Source organism: Haliaeetus leucocephalus, unplaced genomic scaffold (assembly GCF_000737465.1).
Source record: "Haliaeetus leucocephalus isolate CR32 unplaced genomic scaffold, Haliaeetus_leucocephalus-4.0 Scaffold751, whole genome shotgun sequence".
Lineage (NCBI taxonomy): Eukaryota > Metazoa > Chordata > Aves > Accipitriformes > Accipitridae > Haliaeetus > Haliaeetus leucocephalus.
In genome coordinates this window covers 2,213,038-2,238,299 of record NW_010973187.1, presented here as the reverse complement: position 1 = coordinate 2,238,299, position 25,262 = coordinate 2,213,038, and the positions used below count along the sequence as shown (strand labels likewise).

Below are 25,262 nucleotides of genomic sequence, written 5' to 3'. Positions count from 1 at the left end.
GACGGAGCGAGGATTCAGGGGCCCCCGCGGCTTCTGGCTCGGCCAGGAGAGCGCGGCGCTGCCGCTGCCGGTGCCGCTGCCCCTGCCCCCGCGCGGGGTGTGAAGCCCCGGCCCCTCCTCCGCAGCCCCGGGCTCGCCCGCCCTGCTCGGGAGTGTGGTCCCTGCCGGGAGCCGCCGCGCCTGGCGCACAGAGGGAAGCGTTGATGCATCGCTGTGGAAATTCATTGTGTGACTTTCTGGGTATTTACTGAGTTTCAGACCGAGATGCAGCTCTTGAAAGCTTTATGGGCACTAGCAGGAGCAGCGATCTGCTGTTTTCTTATCTTTGTCATCCACTCACAGTTTCTTAAAGAAGGTAATTATATCTGCATGTCTACATACCCTCTTCTTTAATACGAGGTGCCTTAATTATTTTTACTGTTTCCAGTATGTTCTATTTACAGCAGTGCTTCCACGCTATTTTTCCTTTCCGCTAAAGCCTGCTCATTTTTGTTCCTTTAGATAATAGGTAGCTTTAGACTTACATTCTTGGTAAATGTGTATCTGTATGTGTATATATATATATATAAAAAAAAATCCGTATGATGTTTGTATTCAGTGTTTTAGCCAACGTCTCATTTCTTTATGGGGCAGGTATCGTGTATAGAAAATATTTGTTGCTATCAGATGACCACAGAACAGTAGTCATCATGGGAGTATTAATAACCCAAAAAACCCTTAACAAGTAAACGTCTTATTTTTATACCAAATCAATAGGCATCCTTTCCCTCTTCCTTGTTCAGTACGTTTTCAATAGATGGCACTAAAGTTCTATGGAAAGGGCAGGGCAGAGCAAATCCTGGGCATTCAGCATCTTCCTTCTCCTCCTCGCTGCCCCAAAACTGGAAGAGGCCTTTGCATGGTTTCAAGGCTCCTGTTTTTTCCACCTTGTGGGCAGAAAATTGTGATTACAATTTACTAGAGAAAATAGTTTGGATTGTGGGGCAGGCTTGCTTCTTTTTCTTCCTGTGTGAGTTAGGTGGAAAAAAATATGTTTGATTAAGTGGATAGAGGAATTTTCTTGGGGAATAACCCTCGTATTGCTCTTTTTTTTGGGGGGGGGGGGTACGTTTGTTTGTTTTCTTTCCTTGGGAAATTACTCTTTCCCCCCCCCCCCCCCGCTAAAATAATGATTCCACTGCTTATTTGTAAAGCAAACTATAGTCTGAGATTCAAGTGTGAATCCTGAGAGATGTGTATATATTTGGTGGTGTGTGGGAAAGCCCCGTGCTGTTCTTTAAGCAGTGTTAACAAATAGAACAATATGGGGGTTTGGGTGAACCTCTTTATTCTCTTTTGGCATTATAATATAGTTGAGATTATAGCTGCCGGAAGAAGGAGCCCAGCTCAGCTTGGAGTGCTGGCTGCGCAAAGCATGGAAAAAAACTTTCATGTGACTGGGACAAAGTTTCACTCAAGACTGGGCAAAGCGACAACCTTGCAACCACTGAAGTATAGCTACTGGTTCTCATTTAGTGTCAGTTCAAAAAAAAGCACGAGACTGTACATTTTCACAGCTCTTTTCTGAAATGAATAAACACCGATTTGCCTGATTTGGTTAATTAAGAAGCGTTATCCAGATATCTCCAGTGCCAGAGATTTCTCCTTTAAGAAACCTACCCATCCTTTAATTGCATTGTGCCTCCCACATAGTCACTTATTTAACATTCTTTTAAAATGCTCGGACTAGTGTATTTATATATCTCTGTCTAATGAGATGACTCGTTTTGAGGAGATTTTGCAGAAGGAAATATTACCAGTCATTTCAGGCTATTTTTTGTCAGCATTTGCCGTTATGCTTTTTTTTTCTTCAGTCTTTCACTGCTTGATTTTGAGACCTGTGTTACTGTAAATAATCCATAAAGGAAGAAGAATTTTGTTTCATTTAAAATATTTCTTCTTGCATTGTAGGAGTAGAAAGCTAGCAAATTAATGTATAAAACCAGAAACCACGGCCATACACTAAGGACTTCAACATATTTTGCTTTGCTTCTCCTCCAGCAATTATAGCCACTCTTAGTGTGGACTGCAGAGAGAAAACTGAAGCTCTTTGGCTTGCCGGATAACTTAATTGCATCAGCTTGTTTATATTTGTGAACAAAATATTTCTGCTTTGTTTAACACTGAGAACTTACTGTAAATACAGATTGCATATATTGGGCAGTTGTCAGCCTTTTCTTGACGGGTGCTAATCTCCACAATAGCATTTTGACCCCTTTTGTATAATTACTTCAGCAGCCTATGTATTCCTCCCTGTAGTTTCAATAATGACACTGAATAGTTTAGGGCAGTTGATTGAAAGTCTACATGGTATAACTGAGTTTTTTTCTTTATGAATAACTTTTAAAATATCCAATAAAAAATGATTGGTTTAAGCATTATATATTCAAATGCTGGCATCTAAGAAGGAGAAATGGATAACAGAAGATTTAAGCTATAGGTTGTAAACAGTTTGCAAAAGCAAGATTTAGATTTCTTTTTATTTTAAAACTGGGGGGTGGGGGGTGTTGTTATTTTCAGTAAGAAAACAAGGGAAAGAAGTGTAAGGAGAGGACTAGCAAATCATTTAACCATATGCCTACCACATTAGTTTACTAAGTAAATATGTATAAAGAAGAATACATGTGAGATGGCTGTTACCTTACCTTCAGAAGATTTGAAATTCTTTTCTGATATCAGAGTTAGCCCTTTACATTAATTTTTATAAAACGTGAAGAATGGCATGTCTCATTGCACATAATGTTGTTAGACTGTTGATTTCCTGGCAAAAAGATTAATTTCCCATCGGAGCCTAGTGAACTACATGGGCTCATTGTTTGTAACTCAGCTGTGTGGTCGAATTCCTAAGCTAAATGCTTGGACATTTTCATTTGATTATTTCTTGTGCAGAAGGATACTTTCCTGTAGTCCCAAAGAACAAACAAGTAAACCACCAGTTTGCCTAGCTTGATCAGATTAGCTGATAGCACGTTATCTCCTGAGACAATTTGACAGTACAAGCTCATACACCAAGCATCTCTTTTGTATGCAAGACAATTGATTTAAGAAGAATGACATGTACTATTAATTAAAGGTCTGACTTAATTTATTAATGCACACTCTTTCAATTGTTGCATGTTTTGTAATATTTACTGCTTATTATTTTTCCAGAAGCAGGTCTTAACAGAAAACTGACATAATCTTCACTTCTTAAAACATCTCAAAATGATATAATTACCACATGTCTTTTCCTGTGTTCATTTTCCTTTTACTCACTTGGAATTAGAGATGTTACCTGTTATTTTAAACTCTTATCACTTACTAACACAAGATATTTTTATCGTTTCAGTGGTACTGCATGGCTGTAGTGTGTAGAACTTTCATTACATCCAGCTGAAACTTATTACCAGAAACAAATCCTCCTTCAGTCACGTTCATAAATACGAGACTGTGTGTTGCAACAGTCAACTGAGAATTTTCACACTGTTAATTTTTCATTTTAGTTCCTATTCTGAACTTAGATTTTTCTCTAAGTAGCCCTGTCTGAATTCTTAAATTTTTTTATATACATTCTTAAATTAAGGCAGTTTAGTAGTATCATTACATTACTGTCGTTTAAATGATGTTGAGAAACAATGAATGCTTGTTCTGAGATGAGTGGGAAAGAGCTGCTTAAATGTCTATTTTCATGAATATGTTTTTTTCAGGAAGTGAAGAAGGGGTGACACAGGGTGCCATTTTTCCACACTTAGGCTTTTGTGTGGAAATACAGGTCGTCCTGTGGCTAATCCTTTCCCCTATGTCCAATCTGTCCTTCAGTGTTTCTAAAAGATGAATAGAGCTGTGAACCCAGAAAAGGGTATTGTGATATATAATTGCAGTCCCATGCCTGTCTGATTTTCCTGCAAAGCAATTTAACATAGTCTAGTCAGCTGCAGTCAGTATGAAGGGGTGGTAAAAATTGAAATATCCCAAATTTTTTGCATACACCATTGAAAATTCAAAGTAAGGAATTACATTCACTACTCATGCCTGATTTTAAATAATTTGTAATCTGTTATTGTTTAACACTTTTATTCAAAGAGAACTGAAAAATATTGAGTTGATGTTACACACATTAATTGTGGGAACTCCTTTGCCCCCAGGCAAGTATCCTTTTCACCTAGTAGAACATTTTAACCATTCAGACACAGTATAGTGATGGTAAAAGGTAAAGGATAGTTTCTAAATGTCTTTGAACCCCTTGGACAGTAGTGCAGTTAGGGAGTAACTTCAGAAAGGTACATATACATCGCAGCCAGGGTGTGTTACAGCCCTGGATATACTTTAGAGCTTTGTTTATCCTGTCATTGCTCATTAAGAGACTGAAATGTCTTATCTATCAAGGGCGATTTAATATTTTGAATACTTTATGAGATTAGGGTGGTGTGAGCCTTGTTTTGAGAGGGACTACACAGAAACATGGATTCAGTCTCAAGAATCTTACTTAAAGTATAGAGGATTGGAGTATTCAGATCTCAAAACCACATTCTTAAATCTGTGGGGTAGATGTTCAGTAGTAAGCTGTGTAAAACTGGGTGATTTTCTGTTGATACGCTGCAGCAGTTAAGTAGAGACAAGAGAATTCCAATACTTCTGTTATAAGCAGATGATTATGGCTATAAACCAGAATTTTAGTATCATTTGTGCAGATTTAGTATATACTTATATATATGAATAAGGTCTCTGTTTAGCACATTTTTCATAATTAGAATTTTTTTCTGCCTTAGGCAAAAGTTAGCAATTATTGGTTACACTCTTGTTGGCACCTCTCTGTCAAACACAGTTAGAGGAATTAGTGTCAAAATAGCACAAAATACTGCAGCACTTTCTTTAAAAGAATGCATTTATTACGCATAATAACTTGGTTAAGTTTTATACTTAATAGCTTTATTTTGTCACTTTTTACAGATTTAAATATTTTACCCTGCTCTAAAAGTATGGAAAAAGTTTTATGCACATTTTTGTAGTTTTAGGGTATACATTTTGACACTGAAAATAATAAGGAACATTATTCTATTTAGCTGTGTAACTCCAAACAACTCTGCTACTCCTCTGCTATAGGCTTGAAAAAGTATACTGACAGTATACCCAAGATAATTTTTTTCAGAGCTTTCTGTTCATATAATCTGATGGCTTTATAAAGTTGGTTTGCTGCTGTGTAAAACATTTTGAGGAAAGAAGTTATCTTCCAAAACTTTTTGAGACTTTGGCCCTCAAAATTTTCCTGGAAAGTATTTGAATGTGACTTACTATGACAGATAATATTGCCAGCCTTTCATTCCTTTAAAATTTATTTTTCTTTTATCTTTTAAACATTAAAAAAAAGAGAAAGACTTGAAACAATTAAACTCAGTTAGAAACAGAATTGCTTTTAAAAATATGGGAAAAAAAGGTTGGGTTTATGTTAGAGTTGTTTTTTTTCAGTTTGCCCTTTTATGCTTAACCTGTGTCTCAAAACAGTAAGATACCTTGCATACCAGATGTGCTGCATATGTTACCTATATATAGTAAAACTGAGTTGAGGACAGTGTGTCCCAGCTCGAAATTTGCCTGCTTTTAAAGGGTTTGTTACTTTTAACATACTGCAGTATAATTCTTTTCTCCTGTTTGTCTTCTATATATTTGGGGGGAGGTGGTAGTGGTGAGGGGAGTGGAGAGGCAGGTATGAATGAGATTATTAGAGCAGCACATCAGGCTAGGGAGAGCCACAGAATGCAGAAGTGGAAGGTTTGTTTTCCCATCCAGGAAACAGATTTGGCAGTTAAAAAGCCCTAAGCTTGAATAAATGCTGCACAAAGAAAATGTGAAAGGTAACCAATCTGGAGGTTTTGTTTGCATTTTTTTTATAGTTTTATGGCAAATAAATAAAATTAAGAAGACAGTTCAGTGGCCATTTGATAGTGCACATCAGCAGTGCAGAAAAATGAGAGAAGGTCCTGCTTTGAGATAAAATAGCTTTGTATTTGAAAATTTTTGATATTTTCAGAGGGTTTTTTAAAGATAAGGTTAGAGAAGTATAGCAGTGAAAGGAAGCTATGCAGACAAAAGTTTTCAATAATTTTCTTTTTCAGGGAGGGGAGAAAGATGTTCTTTTTCTGGCATCTGCTGTGCCAGGATATACCAAGAGGGGGAGTCTTAACAGTTTTTCTACCCGTAGAAGGTAGCTTTGAAAAAGTCTTTGGTTTTGGGTGATGAAAATGAAAGATGCGTATGTCTTCACAGGGAAGTGCACCATAGATGGTACAAACCCCCTACTTTTCCCGACTGAGCAACTTGAAAAAAAGGAATTAGTAACAGATTTTCAGTAGCCTTTTTACGACTGCCTGTTTTCATGCCTCAAGAGCACAAGTGAGGAATTATTGACCTTTCTCAGCATTTATCAGCACTACCTGTCCTTAAAGGCAGTACTATAGACTGATGTGAGTCACATCATACAAAAGAAGTGCATGCTTTTTAGATCTGTTTACTAATATTTATTTTTCTTGTTTCTTAGCAGGTATACACTGTATCAAATATAAAACTGTAATAAAACCAAGACACACACAATTGAGATTTTTTTAAACTGAATTTAAATAGGGACATTGGAAAAAAAGCATGTATTTAGAGGCCAAGATTTCAATATTGTATTGGTAAGAAAAGCCATAAATGTCTTTAGTTCACTAGTCAAAATATAGGTAAAATTATTCTCTTCTCATATATATTTAAAAACAACTTTTTATAATAGTATGAGGAAAAGAGGCAACACAAGTTTTTGCACTAATGATAACAATAGTATTTGTTTTCTGGTAGTATTTAGATGTCCCAGTTGGAAGCGGTGGCTCTGCTGAGTATGACTGGCCAACTGTAGTGTCTGTTCATACAAGTCCAAGCCAGGGTTCTATTCCGTACAGTATCTGGATTTTAGCAAAGATTTATTTTGCTCAGAAATTATATCCTCTTGCTACTTATAACCCATAGTGATAGAAGGTTCTGTTTAATAACAAAATCCAATTATTTGCCTAAATGTGCTTTTTATGCTTGTTCTAGAAGTCCAATACAATATAATAAATCTGCCTATTCATTATATTTTACCTTTGGCACTACATCAGTTCACAAGTAAATGCTAGTCAGAACAATAGATCTTCCTACTAATTGTTGTTAGTCTTGTGAAAAGCAATGAGTAACGTGCTTGAAATATATCCAAACAGCAAATTAACATATAAATAACCAGAAAAAAAAATAATGTAATGGATCAATACCTATTGAAATATTTCTAAAAGCAGATGCTGTGCTAATGTGTGTTTTCATGTGAGTGATTTATTATTTTTGACTGTATGGAGGGAAGTAGAAGATTGTGTTAATTCGTCAGGTGAAAAATTGTGTTTATAATAGACCAGTATATTCTGGATCCCAGCTTCTTTCTAACATGCAACGAGGCTATATGGTATTCCAAAGTCTAGATGTTTAATTGCAGTCAAACATGAGGAAAGATGTAGGCCAAATTAAGTGGATCCACAGGAGAACAAAAGGAATAACTGCAACCTTAGAAGATATGACCTAGAAAGAATTACTGAAGAGACTAGAGTTACTGAGTTTAGAGAAGAGATTACTAGCATGATAGGAGTTTTCAGTGGGCAAAATTGTGCCTTAAGAGTAACAAACTGTTCTTTCTGTAAAGTGGGAAGATTACAAGAAGCAATGAGTGCAAACTGATTTCAGGGAGATTTAGGTTAGACATTAGGAAAGGCTGCAGCAAGGCAAATTTGTGCTGTGCATCAGGGAACACTTGCCAATGGCAAGAACAGTTAAGTGCTGGAATAGATTTTCTTGGGAAGTTGTGAAACAGGAGAGTTTTATTTGCAGTTTAAAATATTATCTGTTGGGAATAGTATCATCAAATTGAAGCAGACAGGCAGACTAGATGACTTCTTGAAGTCCCTTCAAGTCTTATCCTCCAAAATGTGTGCTTACCTGAAACTTACTTAGAAAGGTGAAAGATATTTAAATGTCTGACTTTAGGGCAGTTTTCTGTTGAGAGCTGAAGTGAACAGGCTCATGAGAAGACACACTGGGATCTGAAAGTATTCAGATCATGCCACTTTCTGAGTTGCAGATGTAATTTACAAAAAAATAAAGGAACAGAAAATCTTATGGTTTATGTAGTTAAAGATCACTCTTTTAAGTGCTGTTTATGTTGCAAGCTCTTTAGGAATTGAAGGTGTCCTGAAGCAGGGCCTTGCTTTGTTCATTCTTCATATACAAAGAGCAGTGAAATTAGAATATTCATATCATTCACTTTCTGGTATTTCTTATGGGATGAGGATTTGGGTTAAGGATTGTTGAGCTCTGCCAGTCTGTTCTTGTTACCTCAGCACCTGGAGGACTTATCTCCAGGTGGCCCTATGGCTGCTCTCACCTCTGGTATGGGAAGCACAGAACTAGCTCCATAGTAGGGTGAGTTACAAATGGCTTCAGAGAGGTTCTCTGTCAACCTGTGCCTGTTTGGTGCTACGGGAGATTAAGAGCTTTGTGTTTGTTGCTGTCTGTAATGGTGTGTACCTTGATGCAATACTTTCTAATTTTTATGATATCTGTATGGTTTCAAATCCAGTAGCAAAAGGAAAATTAGCAAATTGTGCTGACAGAAAGGCTTGTGGATTGTGATAAGGACAGGGAGAGATCACTCACCAATTACTGTCATGGGCAAAACAGACTCGACTTGGGGAAATTGATATAATTTTTTGCCCGTCAAAATCAGAGTAGGGTCATGAGAAAAAACCTAAATCTTAAAACACCTTCCCCCTACTTCTCCCCTCTTCCCGGGCTCAACTTAACTCCTGATTTCTCTACCTCCTCCCACTCTGAGTAATGCAGGGAGATGGGGAATGGGGGTTGTGGTCAGTTCATCACATGTTGCCTCTGCTGCTCCTTCCTCCTCACACTCTTCCCCTGCTCCAGCGTGGGGTCCCTTCCATGTGAGACAGTCGTCCATGAACTTACCCAGCATGGGTCCCTTCCATAGGCTGCAGTCCTTCAGGCACAGACTGCTCCAGCGTGGGTCCCCCATGGGGTCACAAGTCCTTCCAGAAAGCCTGCTTGAGCGTGGGCTCCTCTCTCCACGGGTCTGCAGGTCCTGCCAGGAGCCTGCTCCAGTGAAGGCTTCCCATGGGGTCACAGCCTCCTTCGAGCTTCCATCTGCTCCGGCGTGGGGTCCTCCATGGGCTGCAGGTGGAGATCTGCTCCCCCGTGGACCTCCCTGGGCTGCAGGGGGACAACCTGCCTCACCATGGTCTTCCTCACGGGCTGCAGGGGAATCTCTGCTCGGGCGCCTGGAGCACCTCCTCCCCCTCCTTCTGCACTGACCTGGGGGTCTGCAGGGTTGTTTCACATATTCTTACTCCTCTGGCTGCTGTTTTGCAGCAGTTTTTTCCCTCCTTCTTAAATCTGTTACCCCAGAGGTGCTACCACCGTCGCTGACTGGCTCGGCCTTGGCCAGCAGCAGGACCATCTTGGAGCCGGCTGGCATTGGCTCTGTCGGACATGGTGGAAGCTTCTAGCAGCTTCTCACAGAAGACACCCCTGTAGCCCCCCCCCGCTACTAAAACCTTGCCACACAAACCCAGTGCAGTCATACTCCACTACTTGAGCTTCATGTCTGTGGAACAGTTACATGCTACAAAGTTGTTCTACTTAGAGGTGTAGAAGAGCTGGTTCCTAGTTTTTGTTTCCTTGAGTGGCACTAACATTTCTTTAAAGACAAGAAATAAAACGTTTTTAGAAGTTACTGTATTGCAAGTTAAAATTTCTTTACCCCTTTATACTAGTTTGTCAGAAAGTACTCACATTTTATGTGGTTCTGTGGTGACTGCTAATTAATCATGACAGTTATGTTATGTGATATCTTTTGTACTGTGCTACAGTTTTTATTGTATTAAATTACATGGTTTTCTTCATGATTCTTTCAATACAAATTTATGGCTTTAAGGAAGAAAAAAACAAACCACTGCTCCATTTTTCAGATTTGTACATGTTTTGGAGATGTGCATTGTGGATCTGGGAATAAATTTAGCCTCAAGAGAATCAAACGGTTGTTTGAAACGGTCACTGCTTGAGTATCACCTTGCTTACGGCTATGAACTAATTGAGATTAAACTAAAATGATTGTGAGATGCTTCCTTTTCCTGTGCATCGGCAGTTCCCACTATCTGTTAATGCTTTAAAAGTATTATTTAGTCATTAAAAAAAATGGATGTGCTTCTGGGTTGTTCTTTTGTTCTAGCTTTTGCCTTTGTTTTTCTAAATACATTGTGGTAGATGAAGTAAAGAGTCTTCAGCTTCATTTATTGTGAGAAGATCTCGTAACTGTTGTAAGCATTTTAGTATGCTTGGCTATAAAACTATATAAATTGTACCAGATGCTGCCTTAACTTATTTTATAGAATTATAATGGATGCTGATGAGTCTTAGAGTCAAGCCTTTAAAGATAAAAATCCCTTTGCTGTGTGTTTTTTTGTTGGGGTTTTTTTTTTTTTTTGGTAGTATATAGTAACAGCCCCATTTTATTGAATCTTTTCACTTTCCATTCTTTTGATTAGCATTTTAATAAAACTTTTTATATTTTAATATTAGAAGAAGTTTTATGCCTTCCTTAAAGACTATAACAACATTAAAAATGTATTTTACCTATTACTGAGGTAGTGAGGGAGTGAGATTTTCAAGTGGGCTGAAGACCTGAGAACTCCCATTGCCTGCAATTAGAGATTGTGTGATAAAACATATGGGTTGAGCATTTTCTTGGCCATGTCCACTTACTAATTTCATGCCAAGGCCCAACAGGTTTATTGTTATTACTGGTTGATTCATAACTAGACAAATATCCACTTGTTGTGATATATATACATCACTTATAGTGTTAGTTATTTATAAAAAATGCATTGTAAGATAGGTGTATAAATTAGCAGCAGTTTTTCCTTTTTTGTTGCACTTTCCTGAGCCCAAAATCATTTTGCAAGCCACACACAGCTTTTCACTTGTAAGAAAACTGTCTCTGGTAACAGCCTTCAGAAAGTAATCTGTAAGGTATGAAAGTTGAAGGAAGCAACGTGATTAGAGAAAATGAGCACACTATTTGATGTTAGGAATGAAATGAATGAAATGAAATCTTGTCTCCATTCGAGTTGATGGTGAACTCCTTGCTGTTTTCACTGAGGCCCCAGTTTTAGCTGTGTTGGGCAGCATAAGGTTCTACTTGGGTAAACTTTTGCTTTGGTTTATTGACTTGGCAAAGCATCCTATCCTATCTGTAAGATGTGTGAGGTGAATGACTTTGAAAGAGAACTCATATTGAAGCTCTTTTCAAATCAGCTGATTAAAGCATGTACTTCACTGGGCAGGTTCTGCTTTATACTACAGTTCCTTGTCCCATACTCGGGCACTCCAGCTCCTGGTGACACTGTCTTGCTACTGGCAAAATGAGGTTATTTTCCTTGTTCCGCAGATGCTAGAAACTATGGCTGTTGTGTAACGGCATACTCCAATGAAGTGAATTATTAGTGTTAGTAGTATGTGCTTCTGTTTAATTATGTACTGAGGCCTTACCTAGAGCCAGAACCATACCCTTGCAGTCACTTAACAAACCCAGAGACGCTCGCAGTTCACAGAAGGAGTACAAGAAAAAGATTGTTAAATTATACATGATCAAGTAGTTAAAATAACAGAAGTTATGAACTATCATTTCTCCTCAGTGTCTCTTCACAGGCTTAATACTTCTCTCCAGCTAGAATTGCCTAATTTCTTCAGTGGTCCTTGTCCACTTCCAACACACTCCTCCTGCCTTCTGTCTTGCATGCTCTCCCGGGTGAATGCAGCTTCATTCTGCACGCACCTGTGGGAACATGGGCAAAAAAGGAGATGGTCAAGGGATCTGTTACGATTCTGAACGTTGTGCTTTTTTTCCCTAGTTTCTAGGCTCTCTGAGAAATAAATCCCATGTTAGCTTTGCCTGTATGCTTGTGTAACTGTATGTATAGCCTTGACTGTCCCTCTACCCATTGTAAAATTCTTCCAGTCTGATTTTTATGTTAGAATGTGGCTGGCCATATGATCTAGTTCACTGGGCATTAGGACATTGTGTATTAGCTAATGAATTACCAGTATTTTGATTTAGGTTTGTGAGAATACAGTCTGAAAATTTTCTTTTCTAGTACTGACAGAGAACTAAGATGAACAAGGAATTTCTGCCCTTTTTATAATTACTTCCTCTTTGTTAGATGGGAATTTTTCACTAGATGACTCAGTTGCAAACTTGCAGGCAACTGGTCCCTTAGGAAGCCAGTATAGATCACATAATCATAGAATCATGGAATGGTTTGGGTTGGAAGGGACCATAAAGATCACCTAGTTCCAACCCCCCTGCCATGGGCAGGGACACCTTCCACTAGACCAGGTTGCTTAGATGCCCACGCTGGGGAGACCAAGTCTATATGTAGTTAGGCTTATTTTTACATGCATTTTATTGTAGTGTTACCCTTTTAAGTTTTCTTCCTCAGTTTTGAGAGGTCTATCATAGAGAGAGCTAAAATACATTAGATTGTTAATAATTCTTAATATTAAACCCAGTTCATAGAAATTATGTATGTTTAGTAATTTGTATTATGGTGTAAAATGAATGTAAAGTGTCTATTTGTTACAGGTATTTTAATGAGTGGTTTGAAAATTATTTTCAGTTCACAAGATGAGATTTGCAAATCTCCCTTTTTCAGCAGACAAATGATGGAAGTGAAATTAAAAGGAGTAGCTTGTCTCAGATACATTCTAATGCTGTGACTTTCTGACATCATGTTGAAGAAGTCAGATCTATCTCTAGGCTTGTATGATTCCTGTTCACTGTAACGGGAACTGCAGACACCTGTGCATTTTTAGGCAGGCAGGTTCCTGAATTCAGTAAAGCTGTCCAGTACTAGAGTGGCATGTCAAAACACAATTTTCTTTGTAAGAAAACAGAGCAATCATATTTTCTTCTCCAGATTTTTTTTTCTTTTTTAGAAAATGATGAAAGAACAGTAAAATTTCAATGGAATTAGCAGTAAAAAGAGCAAGAAAAGGACCTCAATTTGCAGAGTATTTTCATTTTCTAATGGTTTATAATTATAAAAGCCAAACAGAGAAACCTTTGCCATAGAACTACTCATTTGTTTGATTGCTTTCTCCTGCACTTATTTATGTTATGGTTTAAAAGTGGTCAAGGTTAACAGAGATGTGCTTACTAACTGTGATTTAATCCTGACTTCTCAGTGTAGCTTCATCTTTTAATATAAACTGTAGCCATGTAAAGTAAAAAGAGCTATTCTGAATCCATATATGAGAAAAGATTATGTACAAACACAAAGGAAATAGTTTGTAATGAAGCTTCACTGTTAATTTACATTTTGAAAAAAACAAAAAGTTGCCATAGTAACATGTAGGTTGCAAACATTTTCTAAATCTGATGTATTAGACTGAAGAAACTCTTAACTTGCCTGACGTGTTTCTCAAGTTTTGTGAATAAGAAAGAGCATAATTCTGTGCATTTGTGGGGTTGGCCTCAAATAGTTTACATTTGTGCAAAACAAAATATGAAGGCGTTGGCAAGTTATGCAAACTGAGCCTTTTCCAATCAGCTTTCTAATTATGTTTTTCCTAAGATAATTGTTGTTTGGGTTTTTTTCCCTAAAAAAAAAAGTAAAAAATATAGGTGTTTTTCAGCATAAGAATTTGTTGCAGCTCTGTTGTTCAGAATTGTGCATTTAATAGTGACGATTTTTAAATATGTGGGGCAGTATATGCCGTCTTTTCTCATCAATTTCTTTTTAACTCTACTTAATTCACTAATTCTTTTTTCTGGAACAAACTTACCAATAATCCTTTCTGTATGAAACAAAGCTTTGGTAAACAGACCAAAAGATAAGAGTTAATAGTGAGATCCATTTTTGCTATTTTAAAAGGCCAGTTTTAGTACTGTGCACTATGAATATTGTAAACTGTAGTTCTGAGTGCCACAGACTGCTCTGTTAAGCTTTCTAACACCATGTGAAGCCAAACCTAGCAAATTACTTTTATGGAGCAATTTGCAGGGTCAATTGTTTAACTAGTTAATTTACCGCATATCTCAAGTCTCAGCAAACAGCCAGTTTTTATTTTCAGTGCTACTTATATTTTATACTGTTTAAGAATTATGTAAGAAATAATAACATTTGCCCCCAATCATCATCTAATGCTTTCTAAATGTTGTTGTGTTGGATCTAGCTCTACTGATGATGGCCAGTGACTTTTTGACTCATGGGATGCCTGAGCTATTTAACTTTTTAATGTGAAGTTTTTGCTGATGCCTCATCCAGTTGAGTGTTATAGCTTGAATAATTCTTCCACAACTGGTATGTTAGCTTTAAAAATAGATCTCATTTTTGAATATGTTAAATGTAATAACAGAAACTACTTACCACTAGACAGCACTAAGGTATTCCACCATTTTTCAGCTGCAGTTCTATTGCAAAGTCTCCTTTTCCAGTATAAATTATTAGTATCTTTTTTTAAAGTAACATTTAAGTTCTTTTCTATACTATCATAAAAAATAAGTCAAAAGCCCACAGCAGAACTGAGTGCACCTAAACCATTGCTCTACTTTAAGATCTCTGATGATGGGGATTCTATGGCTTTCCTGGATTTTCATGCTGCACTCATCTATTATGTCTGCATTTACTCTGAGTGGTTGCTGCGGTATCAATCATTTTGTCATGTGGGAAGGCTGGAGCAGAAAGCACACACACACAGAGCTCTTTGAAATCCTAACATACTTAACCCAATTAAATCATAAAGATAGTACTTTATGTCTGATTGCTGGGTTGCAGTTGCAGAATGTGGTGAATGGCAACTCAAAAAGCAGTGTTCACTCCCTGCCAGAGAGCAGGGAGGACCTGCTGAGGACACTGAGGATCAGCGGTGAGGTGTGACATCCCTAACTGGGGAGACAGTGCTGGGACAATTCTTTTCCCTCACTGTTCTTCCTTGGCTCCTGCCCTTGGGGGGGCTGCAGCCATTTTTTTATACCTGCTTGTTGCCACCTTTGTGTTTACACCTCATACAAGGATGTTTTACATATGTGAGATGCATGTTTCTTATTTTCCTTGTTGTGCTCATTTTACTGAACTCCCAAGGCTGCATTCCTTCAGTAACCAGTAACTGACTGTGATTTGTGTTTATACTGCCTGCCTCTGCCATCATCCTGTGCTTGCACCCTGGGGGGCCCCTACTCCACATTACTGCAGCATCAAAATGGCTTCTGGTACTGCGCTGAATGCTCTTCCTCTGCTTTTCCAAACTATCCCAGGTCAACAGACCACTAGTGCTTTTAGAGTTTGCCAAAGTTTGCTATTTAATGATATTTCAGAGTTTTTAAATGCAGAGTCCATGCATGTTGCTGTTTAGGAGTAGCATCCATGAAGCTCTTGACCATCTACAGTGATTGCCCAAGACTTGCTGTATGTCTTGCGAACACAGTTTGTAACAAAGCATTTGATATTGTGACTAGTGTCTTTCTTGTGTTGCTTTGCTTTGTACAGAAGGGTAGATATGTAAGGGAGAATTTTTATTGATTTTTATCCTGTTTTAAAAAAACACGAGTTCCTCTTCATTTGAGGTAGAGAAAGCACCCAAAGAAGCATTCCTTGCTCTCCAGCAGTACGATTTCTGACAGTTTTGAACGAGGTCGCTGGCAAACGTCTGTCCAATGGGAGAAAACTGCGAAATAGTGGTATAAAAAGTCAGGTTTTAAATCCATTTTTATGTAAACATTTGGCTCTTGGAAGCATTTAGGACACACAGTTGCTGCTGTTGTCAATCTTGAATGTTTTTGAAAATCATCCATCTCTAAATGTTGCTCTGTAAAGTCTAACTTTGTGTTTTCAAAAGTCTTGGCAAATATATAGCTTATTTCTTTACGATAAGATGGTACTTAAATTCTATGTTAGAGCACAAAATCCATTAGGAAAGATTCCTTGCATGCACTTAACTAACGTCCATCTTCTGCATTTTTTGCGTGTCGGGGAGCCATAAGGGCCGGCGTCCCCCCGGGGTCGGGGTGCGGGGGGCACCGGGGGCTCCCCGGAGACCCGGCCGGGCAGGGCCTGGCAGCCAGGGCCCGTCCCACGCCAGCCAGGAGCAGGGCAGCTGGGGCCACAGGGGCAGCCCCAGCCCCGGGCATCGCGCCCCTGCCTGGGGACGGGAACGGGCCGAGGCCAGGCTGGGCCGTGGGCTCATGGGTGGGCCTGGCTCGGCAGGGCCGACGGCGGGGCAGGGCAGGGCTGTGGGGACGTGGAGACCGGCCCTGCTGGGGCGTTGCTGGGATGGGGGCGGATGGCCCTGGGGGGCTGTGGGGTAGGTACACCCGCCCTGACAGGAAACGAAACTTCTCCGGGCAAGGAGGAGAGGGGAAAAAAAAACAAACCCTTGAGGCCGCAGGTTGGAAGCCGAGCTGACCAATCTAACACGCACCAGGTACACCGAAGCGTGGGCCTTTTGGCCAATGGGGATTAAAACGACCACAGGTCAGATTCAACGAGGGTATAAATGGGGCCCCACCGGAGGACATTTGGAGCCGGTCCTCCTCGGAGCAGCGGGTCTGCAGTCGGGGCCTCTCCCCTTGGGCTGGGACACCGCCCGAGGTAACTCCTCGAGGCTGAGAGCCCTCAGCTTTTAGGTGAGTGATATGCGCGTTTTGAGCCATCATTTCTAAACCTCAAGAATTCTTAAGTTGGCTGTGTAGTACTCATTCCCCTTACATCATTGATCCTGTGGTTCGCTGATGTTATCGGAGTTCTAACTAACTTTTTACTGAAGAATAAATCTGACTGTTGAATTTGATTGTGTGAGGCTCTGTAACAGGCCGGAATGGGGTCCTGGGCTGTGGGCAGGGTGTGCTGGGCAGGGACGTTAGTGCCTGCAGGGCCCTGATGGTGTATGTGCTTTTGTAGCTGATCCAGTAAGAAAGTGACTGAAAAGTATTACAAATGCAGCACGAGAATACCAGCATGCATTGACACACTGATTTATTTTGCATATTATGTGGCAGACATATACCTGTGTTTTAAAGACCGTGTGCATTACTTTGTGGATGTGGTAGTGGGTCCTGAGCAAGCTCGATCTGGACTGGCAGCTGAAGAGAACTTGAGTCCTGGGCTTAGAATGATTGATATGGTGCTGCTTGATGTCAGTACCCTGGGGAAGTAGGATCTGTGCTTCTGAAAATGCCACTTCTTCAGAAAGATAGAAAAGGAATGCAGAAGAGGAGGGGTAATACTGGATTGAACTGTATTGGACTTTCTCTAAGTCATCACTGACGTATCAGTTAGGTCCTCCTTCTCTAAGCTGTGTACAATAAGAAGTTTGTTGCATTTTAGCAGTACCTGAAAGTTTTAGAAAGGCACAAAGTTGTCTTCCATGGATGTGAGTTTGTGAAGTGTCTTGGGATGCTTCTCAAAAGGCAATGTTATACCACTGCAGGATACTTTTAAACTAGTACTTTCATCTCCTTCCAGTTAGCTTTCTTCCACCTAATGCTCCAGCCACTGAATAACATTTAATATGGGACATCATAGTTGATCTACAGCAGTGGACTGTGTTGCCATGACATAGAGTTTAGGAATCGCTGTAGTATCACACAGAAGGAGATGCTCAGAAATAGTGCAATGATGTAGTTATACACAGTAACCTTAAAACAAGTTGCAGAAATCAGGAGCAAACTGCATGGTTAAATTGCTTTTTCCTCTCTATTGCTTATTATGATGTTACAATAAGACTTGCATCCCCACTAGTAAAGTAATACTTTACTGTATCTGTGACTGTGATAAGTAGCTCATTTTTTAGATATTGTCATGCTTAAATCATATATAAACATATTGATTCATTTAAACTGCAGCAATAAAAAGTGCCCTTTGTATTCCTGTATGCAAAAGGCAGGCTGCTATGTCAATGAAACCCACATTGTCCTTCTGTGGGATAATTTCCATAGTTTGCAATTATGATTTCTCTTCTCAGACGGCATTTGATAGCGCTTATGATGTGCTGCTGGTAAATCAGTAACCAGAACTCTTTTCTAACCCATTCAGCTAGAACAGTGTGTGCTCTTTTTAAATTCTGCAAGTATCTCAGAAGGTCTCTGTGTACAGATATGTGCAATGAATCTTTGCTGGTGAAACAGTAGTTGTCTTTCCCTCACCCCTCTGCTACGAAGGCTTTACTTTGTATTTCGGTTGTACCACAATCCCAGCTGTCCTGAAGCTCTGTGAAGTTTATGTACAGTTCTGAGGCTTGATAGGCTTAAATGCACATTCATGGATGGTAGTCTGACCAAATTTTGTTTTAGCTGCAAGAGTGACTGCTTGCAGCAGTGTGGATGTGCTGTACTTGTAAGAGAGCTTGCATACATGTTCATTTGCGTCTCAGTATATGGAATGTGCTTTTGATTTTGGGCTGGATATAATGACTGCAATTTGGATTTTGGATGAAAATAGGAAATGTTGTGACCACATAAATGGCACACTTATTGAATCTTTAGTTCAAACAAGTGGTGAAAGGTTTACTTATGTCTTGGAACCCATGCTTTTCATATTCTGTACAGGCAAAAACATTCTGAGTTACATATCCTTAATGCTCAGTATCATGAAAATTGTGTAAAGATGTTTAAAGTGCATGTTTGTGTTCTGTGGTACTAGGTGTACATATACCGTGAATATGAGGGTGAAGAACATGTCATAAATGCAGTATGCAAAGGACTTGAATATTCTGACTAAATGCTTATTTGGTATATGTCATTAGTTCTAAGGAACTTTGTTTTTCAAAGGTTTGTAACAAGAGGTGGAAGGTGGAGAATAATTATACCCCTGTCAGCTAGTCAAAGACAATTGCTGCCTATCAGTTAGTAACGGTAAATTCTGAGCTTGCAGACTGGAGCATTTGTTGGCAAAAAGCTGTTTCAGCCCTAACTATATGTCTTACGTGTTTCCTTATAAATGAAAATTTAATAGTCTTAAACACTGTAGGTCCCGTCTGTCTTTCAATCAGCTCTGCAACTGTTCTGTTGCTCAAGTCCTTTTGCTCTCTCTTTTTCCTCTTCCCAACTTTTATTCATCTAATTACATTTTTCAAGTTAAGCACCTGAACTTCAATCATAGGCCGTAATAGTCAACTACATTATATTCTGTCTATAAACTGAGTTTGTGGGAGGTTTTTTTCCCCCTTACTCGTATCATGGGCTGCTTCAAATTTTCATTGCTTTTGTTACTGGAAATCTGTTTTTTTTTCACCCTTAATTTATTTGTAGCATGTAACCATATGTTATTTTGCACTTTCCTTCCTTTCAGTGTTTATCCCTGCTGAAATTATGAATATACTCATATTCCATTTTAGCCTGTATTTTGCCACACTAAAGAGAAAAGTTATTTTTCCAGCATTATTTCAGAATGTGTACTTGCAGTACACTTGTCATTACTTCTTTCCCCCACAAATAGTGGCTTGAAAAGGATAATCTGAATTTTAACTGTCTTGCAGTGGCGTTGAGCACTAACATTTATATTTGCCTCCCTCTTTTTTAGCAGTACCTCTCTTGTTCCCATTTGTTAGGAAAGCAGTTGTCCTTTCACAGCCTCATAATGGTGATAGTGTACAGTTAATCTATCATCAGTTCATAGTTTTAGTCCTTTTTCTCCTCTCTCATTTCCAACTAGTAAATTCCCAAAATTTTCATAAAAATTATTTTTAGTTCCTGCCTACTTGGCTTTCCACTTCATTGTTCTCATCCCACTTCTGTTAAACCCATCATCAGAAAGGCATTCAGTTTCCTCCTATGTTGTATTTTGAGCTTTTTCTGTATTAACAATGCCTCTGAAATTTGTGTCTCAGAATTCTTTTGAGCTTCTAATTTAGATGTACAATAAAAAGAGTTCAGTAACCACATTTGCAGTAACATTTTATTTTGCACATAAAAAAGCACTGGGACAAAAAGCAAGATTTAAGATCTGATATGGGTTTAAGCTGGCATTTGGAGGTTAGATTTCCAAATTAAAACTGATGCCTACGTCTCTGAAGACTTGATCAAAAGTAATATAAACTTGGATAGCTAGCTCATTTTTTTAGGACTTTCTATCTTATAAAATAATATTCCAGGCTTTCATAATTAAATTAGAAAAATATGTTCTTTCTTTCCCTTTTTTTTTTTTAACAGAACTGAACTCATAGTGATTGGTTTAGCTATGGCAATTGATGTTTAATGAATCACCGCTAATTTTATACTCTGTATTTTGTCTTCCTGTTTGTAGCTATAAAACCAGTCAAAATGTGCAATGTTTTTCACTTAGTTGGTTTAAGAAAAGTGTCAGCAGAAGAATTAGTGAGGTTATTTGTTCTCTGACAGTTGCACAACAATTTTTTTTCTTCTTTTTTTGATACCGGCTGTTTGAGAAATGTAGTTTGGAATTGCTATGGCTTTTACATCTACAAAGAAAAGCTTTGTGTCTTGTGAATTTGACTGCATATTTTCCAGTGTATTAGGGATGTGGGATTTTCAAGTTGGTTTTGTATTTATACTGTAAATAGATAATCAGGATGTAGGAGAGGAGTAATTTCAGAGTTTCTCATGTTTCTTTTTTTAAATTTAAGAACCCCTTTAAATTTAGGAGCCCCAAAAGACCCTAGTGAATAAAGTGGAAATTATTAAACATAAATTGTGACGGAAGAGCTTTGGGTTTTGGTCATGAAATACCTGTCTTGACTTAAAAAAAAAACAAAACAAAAAACATTTTTAACAATTGAATAGGTAAAATTAGATTCCCAAATACATATTGCTTCCTAGGGAGAATTGTTTCACATTGCTCACCTCTTTCATTTGTGAAGGAACAACTCAACTTTCTTTTTCAGACCTGCGTAAGTGGCTGCAAATAGTAACATTTTACTGGCTTTGGAGTGGAAGATTAGTGCAGTTGCATGGTGTGAAACTCTAGTGTCCATTTTTTATAGGAACCACTTGCCTGACCTAATATCACTGACAGGTTAACAGAAGTTCATGATTCTTTTAGGTGAACAATGGCTCAGCTTTGAACCAAACCATTTATCAAGGAGAGGTTTCTGATTTTATTCAATGCCAGCATAAATTGGATGGTCTGAGATCCAGAGATGTCTAATCCTGAAATTCACTGCAGAATTTAGGGCTATGAACTCATATGAACTACACTGAGCAAAGAAAAAACATTGTTTTCTTGTAAGCTGTTTTCCATCTCTAATTCTTTCATGCAGTATGTCCTTTATCCTATGGACAGATCTCAAAATTCTGTCCTGGTCTCTTGTCTCAGAGAGAGTGATGAAAGTGTTACCTCCTGCTGTCCCTTTCATTGTATCATTTGCCCTCAGGAGGATTTTGGAGGCATGTGCTTTATAAATGGCATCTTCTATCTTCTTTTGAAAATTGGTAATACACTTTTAAAAGGAACAGACTTAACACATTTACAGCACAGTGCAAACTATAAACTTGATTTATATGGAAGTACATATTTTACTGGAGAAGGCAGTGTACCCTAGCTGCCTATAATCTGACTGTAAATTTACAGGGTTTTTTTAATACTACAAACTAAACTAGAATTGTGATTTTCTGAAAGTGGAGTATTTTGGCTGAGTTGTGTGACCTTCTTTCAATCTGTAAATACATCAGTATTTACATTCCTTCACAGTAATCGCTGATTAAGGATTTCTATTTTAGGCTGTGATTTTTTACTGTAACGTGTGTTTCTCAAATGCTGCAGCAAAAGCTGGAGATATCTTTATGCCTTTCAACTAGAGTTTTTTCTGTTGAAACCTTTGAAGGGAAAAAAAAGTAAAACTGTTACAGAATTTAAACCCTGTAAGTGTGATTTGTATATGCTATGACTTTTTTGTTATTTACTAACTTGAGATGCTATAAATCTTATCCTTGGAATCAAAATATTCTGTTCAGTGGCTGCAGCAGTAGCAGCGCTTAGACAGCAAGTAGCGAGTTCAGTTGACAAGATTCTGGCTTGTGTTTCTCTAACACAAACATGGCTCATAGAAAATGGATACATAGACTAATTCTGGCAGGAGTGGTAAGAGCTCACAAAGGGAGAAGTTCTGTGCAGGTTGGAGAGCTGTGCAACTGATCTAAACACTGCTCATCTGAGTCACTGAACAGGCTGGGTTAAAATTCCTCAAATGTAAATAAGATTTATCAGCTTCAGCAAGCAAACCTGCAGAATTTGATAAATGTCTACAAAAGACATTTTAAAAGATAGCTAGAAAGCTTTCTTGGCCTGAAATTCAACCAGCTTTGAACTTATCTATAAACTGTTTAATTAATGTCTTTGTGGAGCAACATTAAAATAATACTGGGCTCTAATCCTCTAAGAAGTAAGGCTGTCTCGAACTACAGCTGAATTACATGCTGCATAAATTAAAATTTGCACTGCACAGTATCTTTCTGGAGCTTTATTAAGTGGTGTGATTATGCAAAAACAGAAAAGTATGAAAATAGATGTTTCCATATAATCATTACGGTGCTGTTATCTTCCATTTTTTTTGAACATTTAAGTCCATTTCCACTTAGAATTAGCATGGGTTTGTTCAATTATTTCATCTATTACTGTTAAGAAGAGCATGCTCCACAGTTTGTGTTGTACATCTGGATTTTTTTTTTCTAAATTCAACATGCTTAATAGAGGGAAAAAAGTCATTTATTTCAACATGTCATTAATTTTCTCAATTTACTCTGCTTCTGGGTGAATAGAATAGGGTTTTCAATGTAGTGTAAACTAATTCCAGCCAGAAGAAAGTAATATTAACACAAATGACATGTTTTTAAATAAGAAATATTACCAAATACTCAATGTATTTAGTCTGCACAGGACTAGGCTTTGAGTAAGTCTGGAATATAGCTGGCATATTAACACTGCTCATTGAGCAGAAAGAGGGAAAGGCTGCCCTTCAGAGATGAGGGTTAATTTAATCTAAACTGCCTGATGGTCTTCAGTTCGGCAGCTCCATTTTGCCTGATGGAAGAGCAGAGGTGAGCCATCACCCTGTCCGGTACCCGTCCCTGCGCTGTCCCTGCGCTGTCCCTGCCCCAGCACAGATGGGTTCAGGGTGGGCTGGCTCACGCTGCCACACCGCTCCCAGTGAAGCAGGCAGCCAGAGCGAAGGGCTGCTGAGGGTCTCTGCTGCACCTGTGCTGTCGTGCCAATAGTCTGCAGCAAAACATCAGCAGGCGGAAAAAACCCCATGTAAATCTGCTTCGTTGCTATGAAATCGATAGGGTTAGAGATTCGCCTCCCCGGGAGGGTTCCGTTTGTTTGATGGTAAACAGTAAAAACTGACTCCAGGATATTAAACTGAGATTATCCTCCCTCTTCATTTAACTGCCATAGAAAAACTGACTTCAGGCCCAGTGAACCCAAGTATCCAGGGTCTTCCACGTGGGGGACAAGGGCCTTGATTACTGCTCTAGACCACAGAGATGCACTTCCCATGGCCTCTGCTTCTTCTGCCAGGGACTCAGGCTGGCGGGGCCGCTGCTGAAATGTAAGCAAAGAAACCATCAATTGCCTGGAAAATCTGAAAGCATTGCTGGCAGCCCAGGTTCTTCCACACTGCACGGGAAGGATGATGCACATGGGGAAGGATCTTTCTATATAGAGATCTGAAATTGAATAATCTGAGAATGATGCCTATTTACTCTTTGTTTCAAAAAAAGAGTATTCACAGAGGCCAGTATCAGGCAAAGAAAGGTACTTTGTTGTTATTTTTGCTGTTTTGATGGTTGTTTTTGGGAAGTATGAACTAGTAGGTTCAGTTATCTGTGAATATAATGGTAGGGAGGCATGAGTCTTTGCATCTGTTTTTAAGAGTCCAGCTGGGCACACACTGACACTGTGATTCATATGCTGACCTTAATTCATATTACAGTGCCCCTTGACAGTGTGCCAGCTGTGAACATGCACATGAAGTATAACAGGATCCGTCCTTGTGTGCTGTCATGAAAATACGGAGCTTGTCAGCCTTCTTTTCGTTACTTTTGCCTTGTCAGATACTGTAAACAAGGATATTCAATGTCACGAAGTACATAGAAGATACTGATACTATCCGTCAGCAAGATCTAATTGGTTTGTGTTGGATTGGAATACTAATTGCATATAATGCAACCAATTGTAGAGAGTGAGGCAGAGTTTGTCATCATCTTTTTAAACTAGACCTCACAGACAATTTCACTGTATACACATGAAATGGTAGATATCTTTTCATTAGATGGAAATAAGATTAGATATTGTTGGAATGGAGCATTGCCAAAGTTTTCACCTTCTTATTTTACCATTCGTATTCAATCTAAGAACTGAGGGAGCCCTGTTGTTTTTAAATTGTTTAAAAACCTAAGTTCCAGTAAAAAATTCCAGATGAAAATGCTCACTAACCGAATTAAACCAGCAGATAACTTGTTTGATTTTAATGGAAGGTAAAGATGTAGATTTTTAGGTAAATGGCCCATTTGGAGAAAAGGGTTTTGTAATTTGGAATGGAATATTTTATGAACTGGAAAAAAAGGAGGGGAGTAATATCACAAACAACTGCAATATTGTCATTACCAAGGAGCAGGAACAGTCTTTTGTCCAAAGCTTAGTAATTGCTCATCCTTCTCTTGTCCTGGGTAGCCATTGCACGAAATAGTCTCTGGTGGATATATCGGGACAATAGCCACCTTTCTGCACTACAGAAAGTTTGGTGTAGGGGCAGTGTCCTGTCCAGCTTTCAGCTCAAAATAGCCAGAATAATGCAGCAAAATTATCGGTTTACCATTTGCCATGGTTATGTGTCTGCATGGGGAAGCATCTTGTGTGGGCTGCGTATTCTGCCCTGCAGCACTCCAGTAACTTTACCTCAGATGTAGCCCTGCTTTGAGAGCGTATCTTCAGGACTGCACACAGTCCTACCTCAAAGCCAGAGTATGCAACTTGGTAAAAAACCTGCTTTTAATTTTGTTAAGACGTGGGTGCCAGTTTATGTTGCTCAGAGTAGGGATTTGTATGTGAGAAGGCTGCCCAGTAGCATCTAGCATGCTGGTATTTTTGTTTCATGAGGAATTACCACTTTCTATGAATGGACATAGGCTTGTAAGGAAGATGGGGAGGAGGAAGAGGTCC

At 38.8% G+C, this 25,262-nt stretch overlaps 1 protein-coding gene across 1 annotated transcript in view; it reads left to right on the top strand.

Annotated features, from left to right (window-relative positions):
• Window positions 1-264: 264 nt before the first annotated feature.
• The window catches only part of FAM19A5 (family with sequence similarity 19 (chemokine (C-C motif)-like), member A5), a 239,977-nt gene continuing 214,979 nt past the window's right edge, over window positions 265-25,262 (top strand). The window contains exon 1 of the mRNA XM_010581080.1: window positions 265-355. Coding sequence (XP_010579382.1) covers window positions 265-355 — 91 coding nt within the window. The remainder of the gene's footprint in view (window positions 356-25,262) is intronic.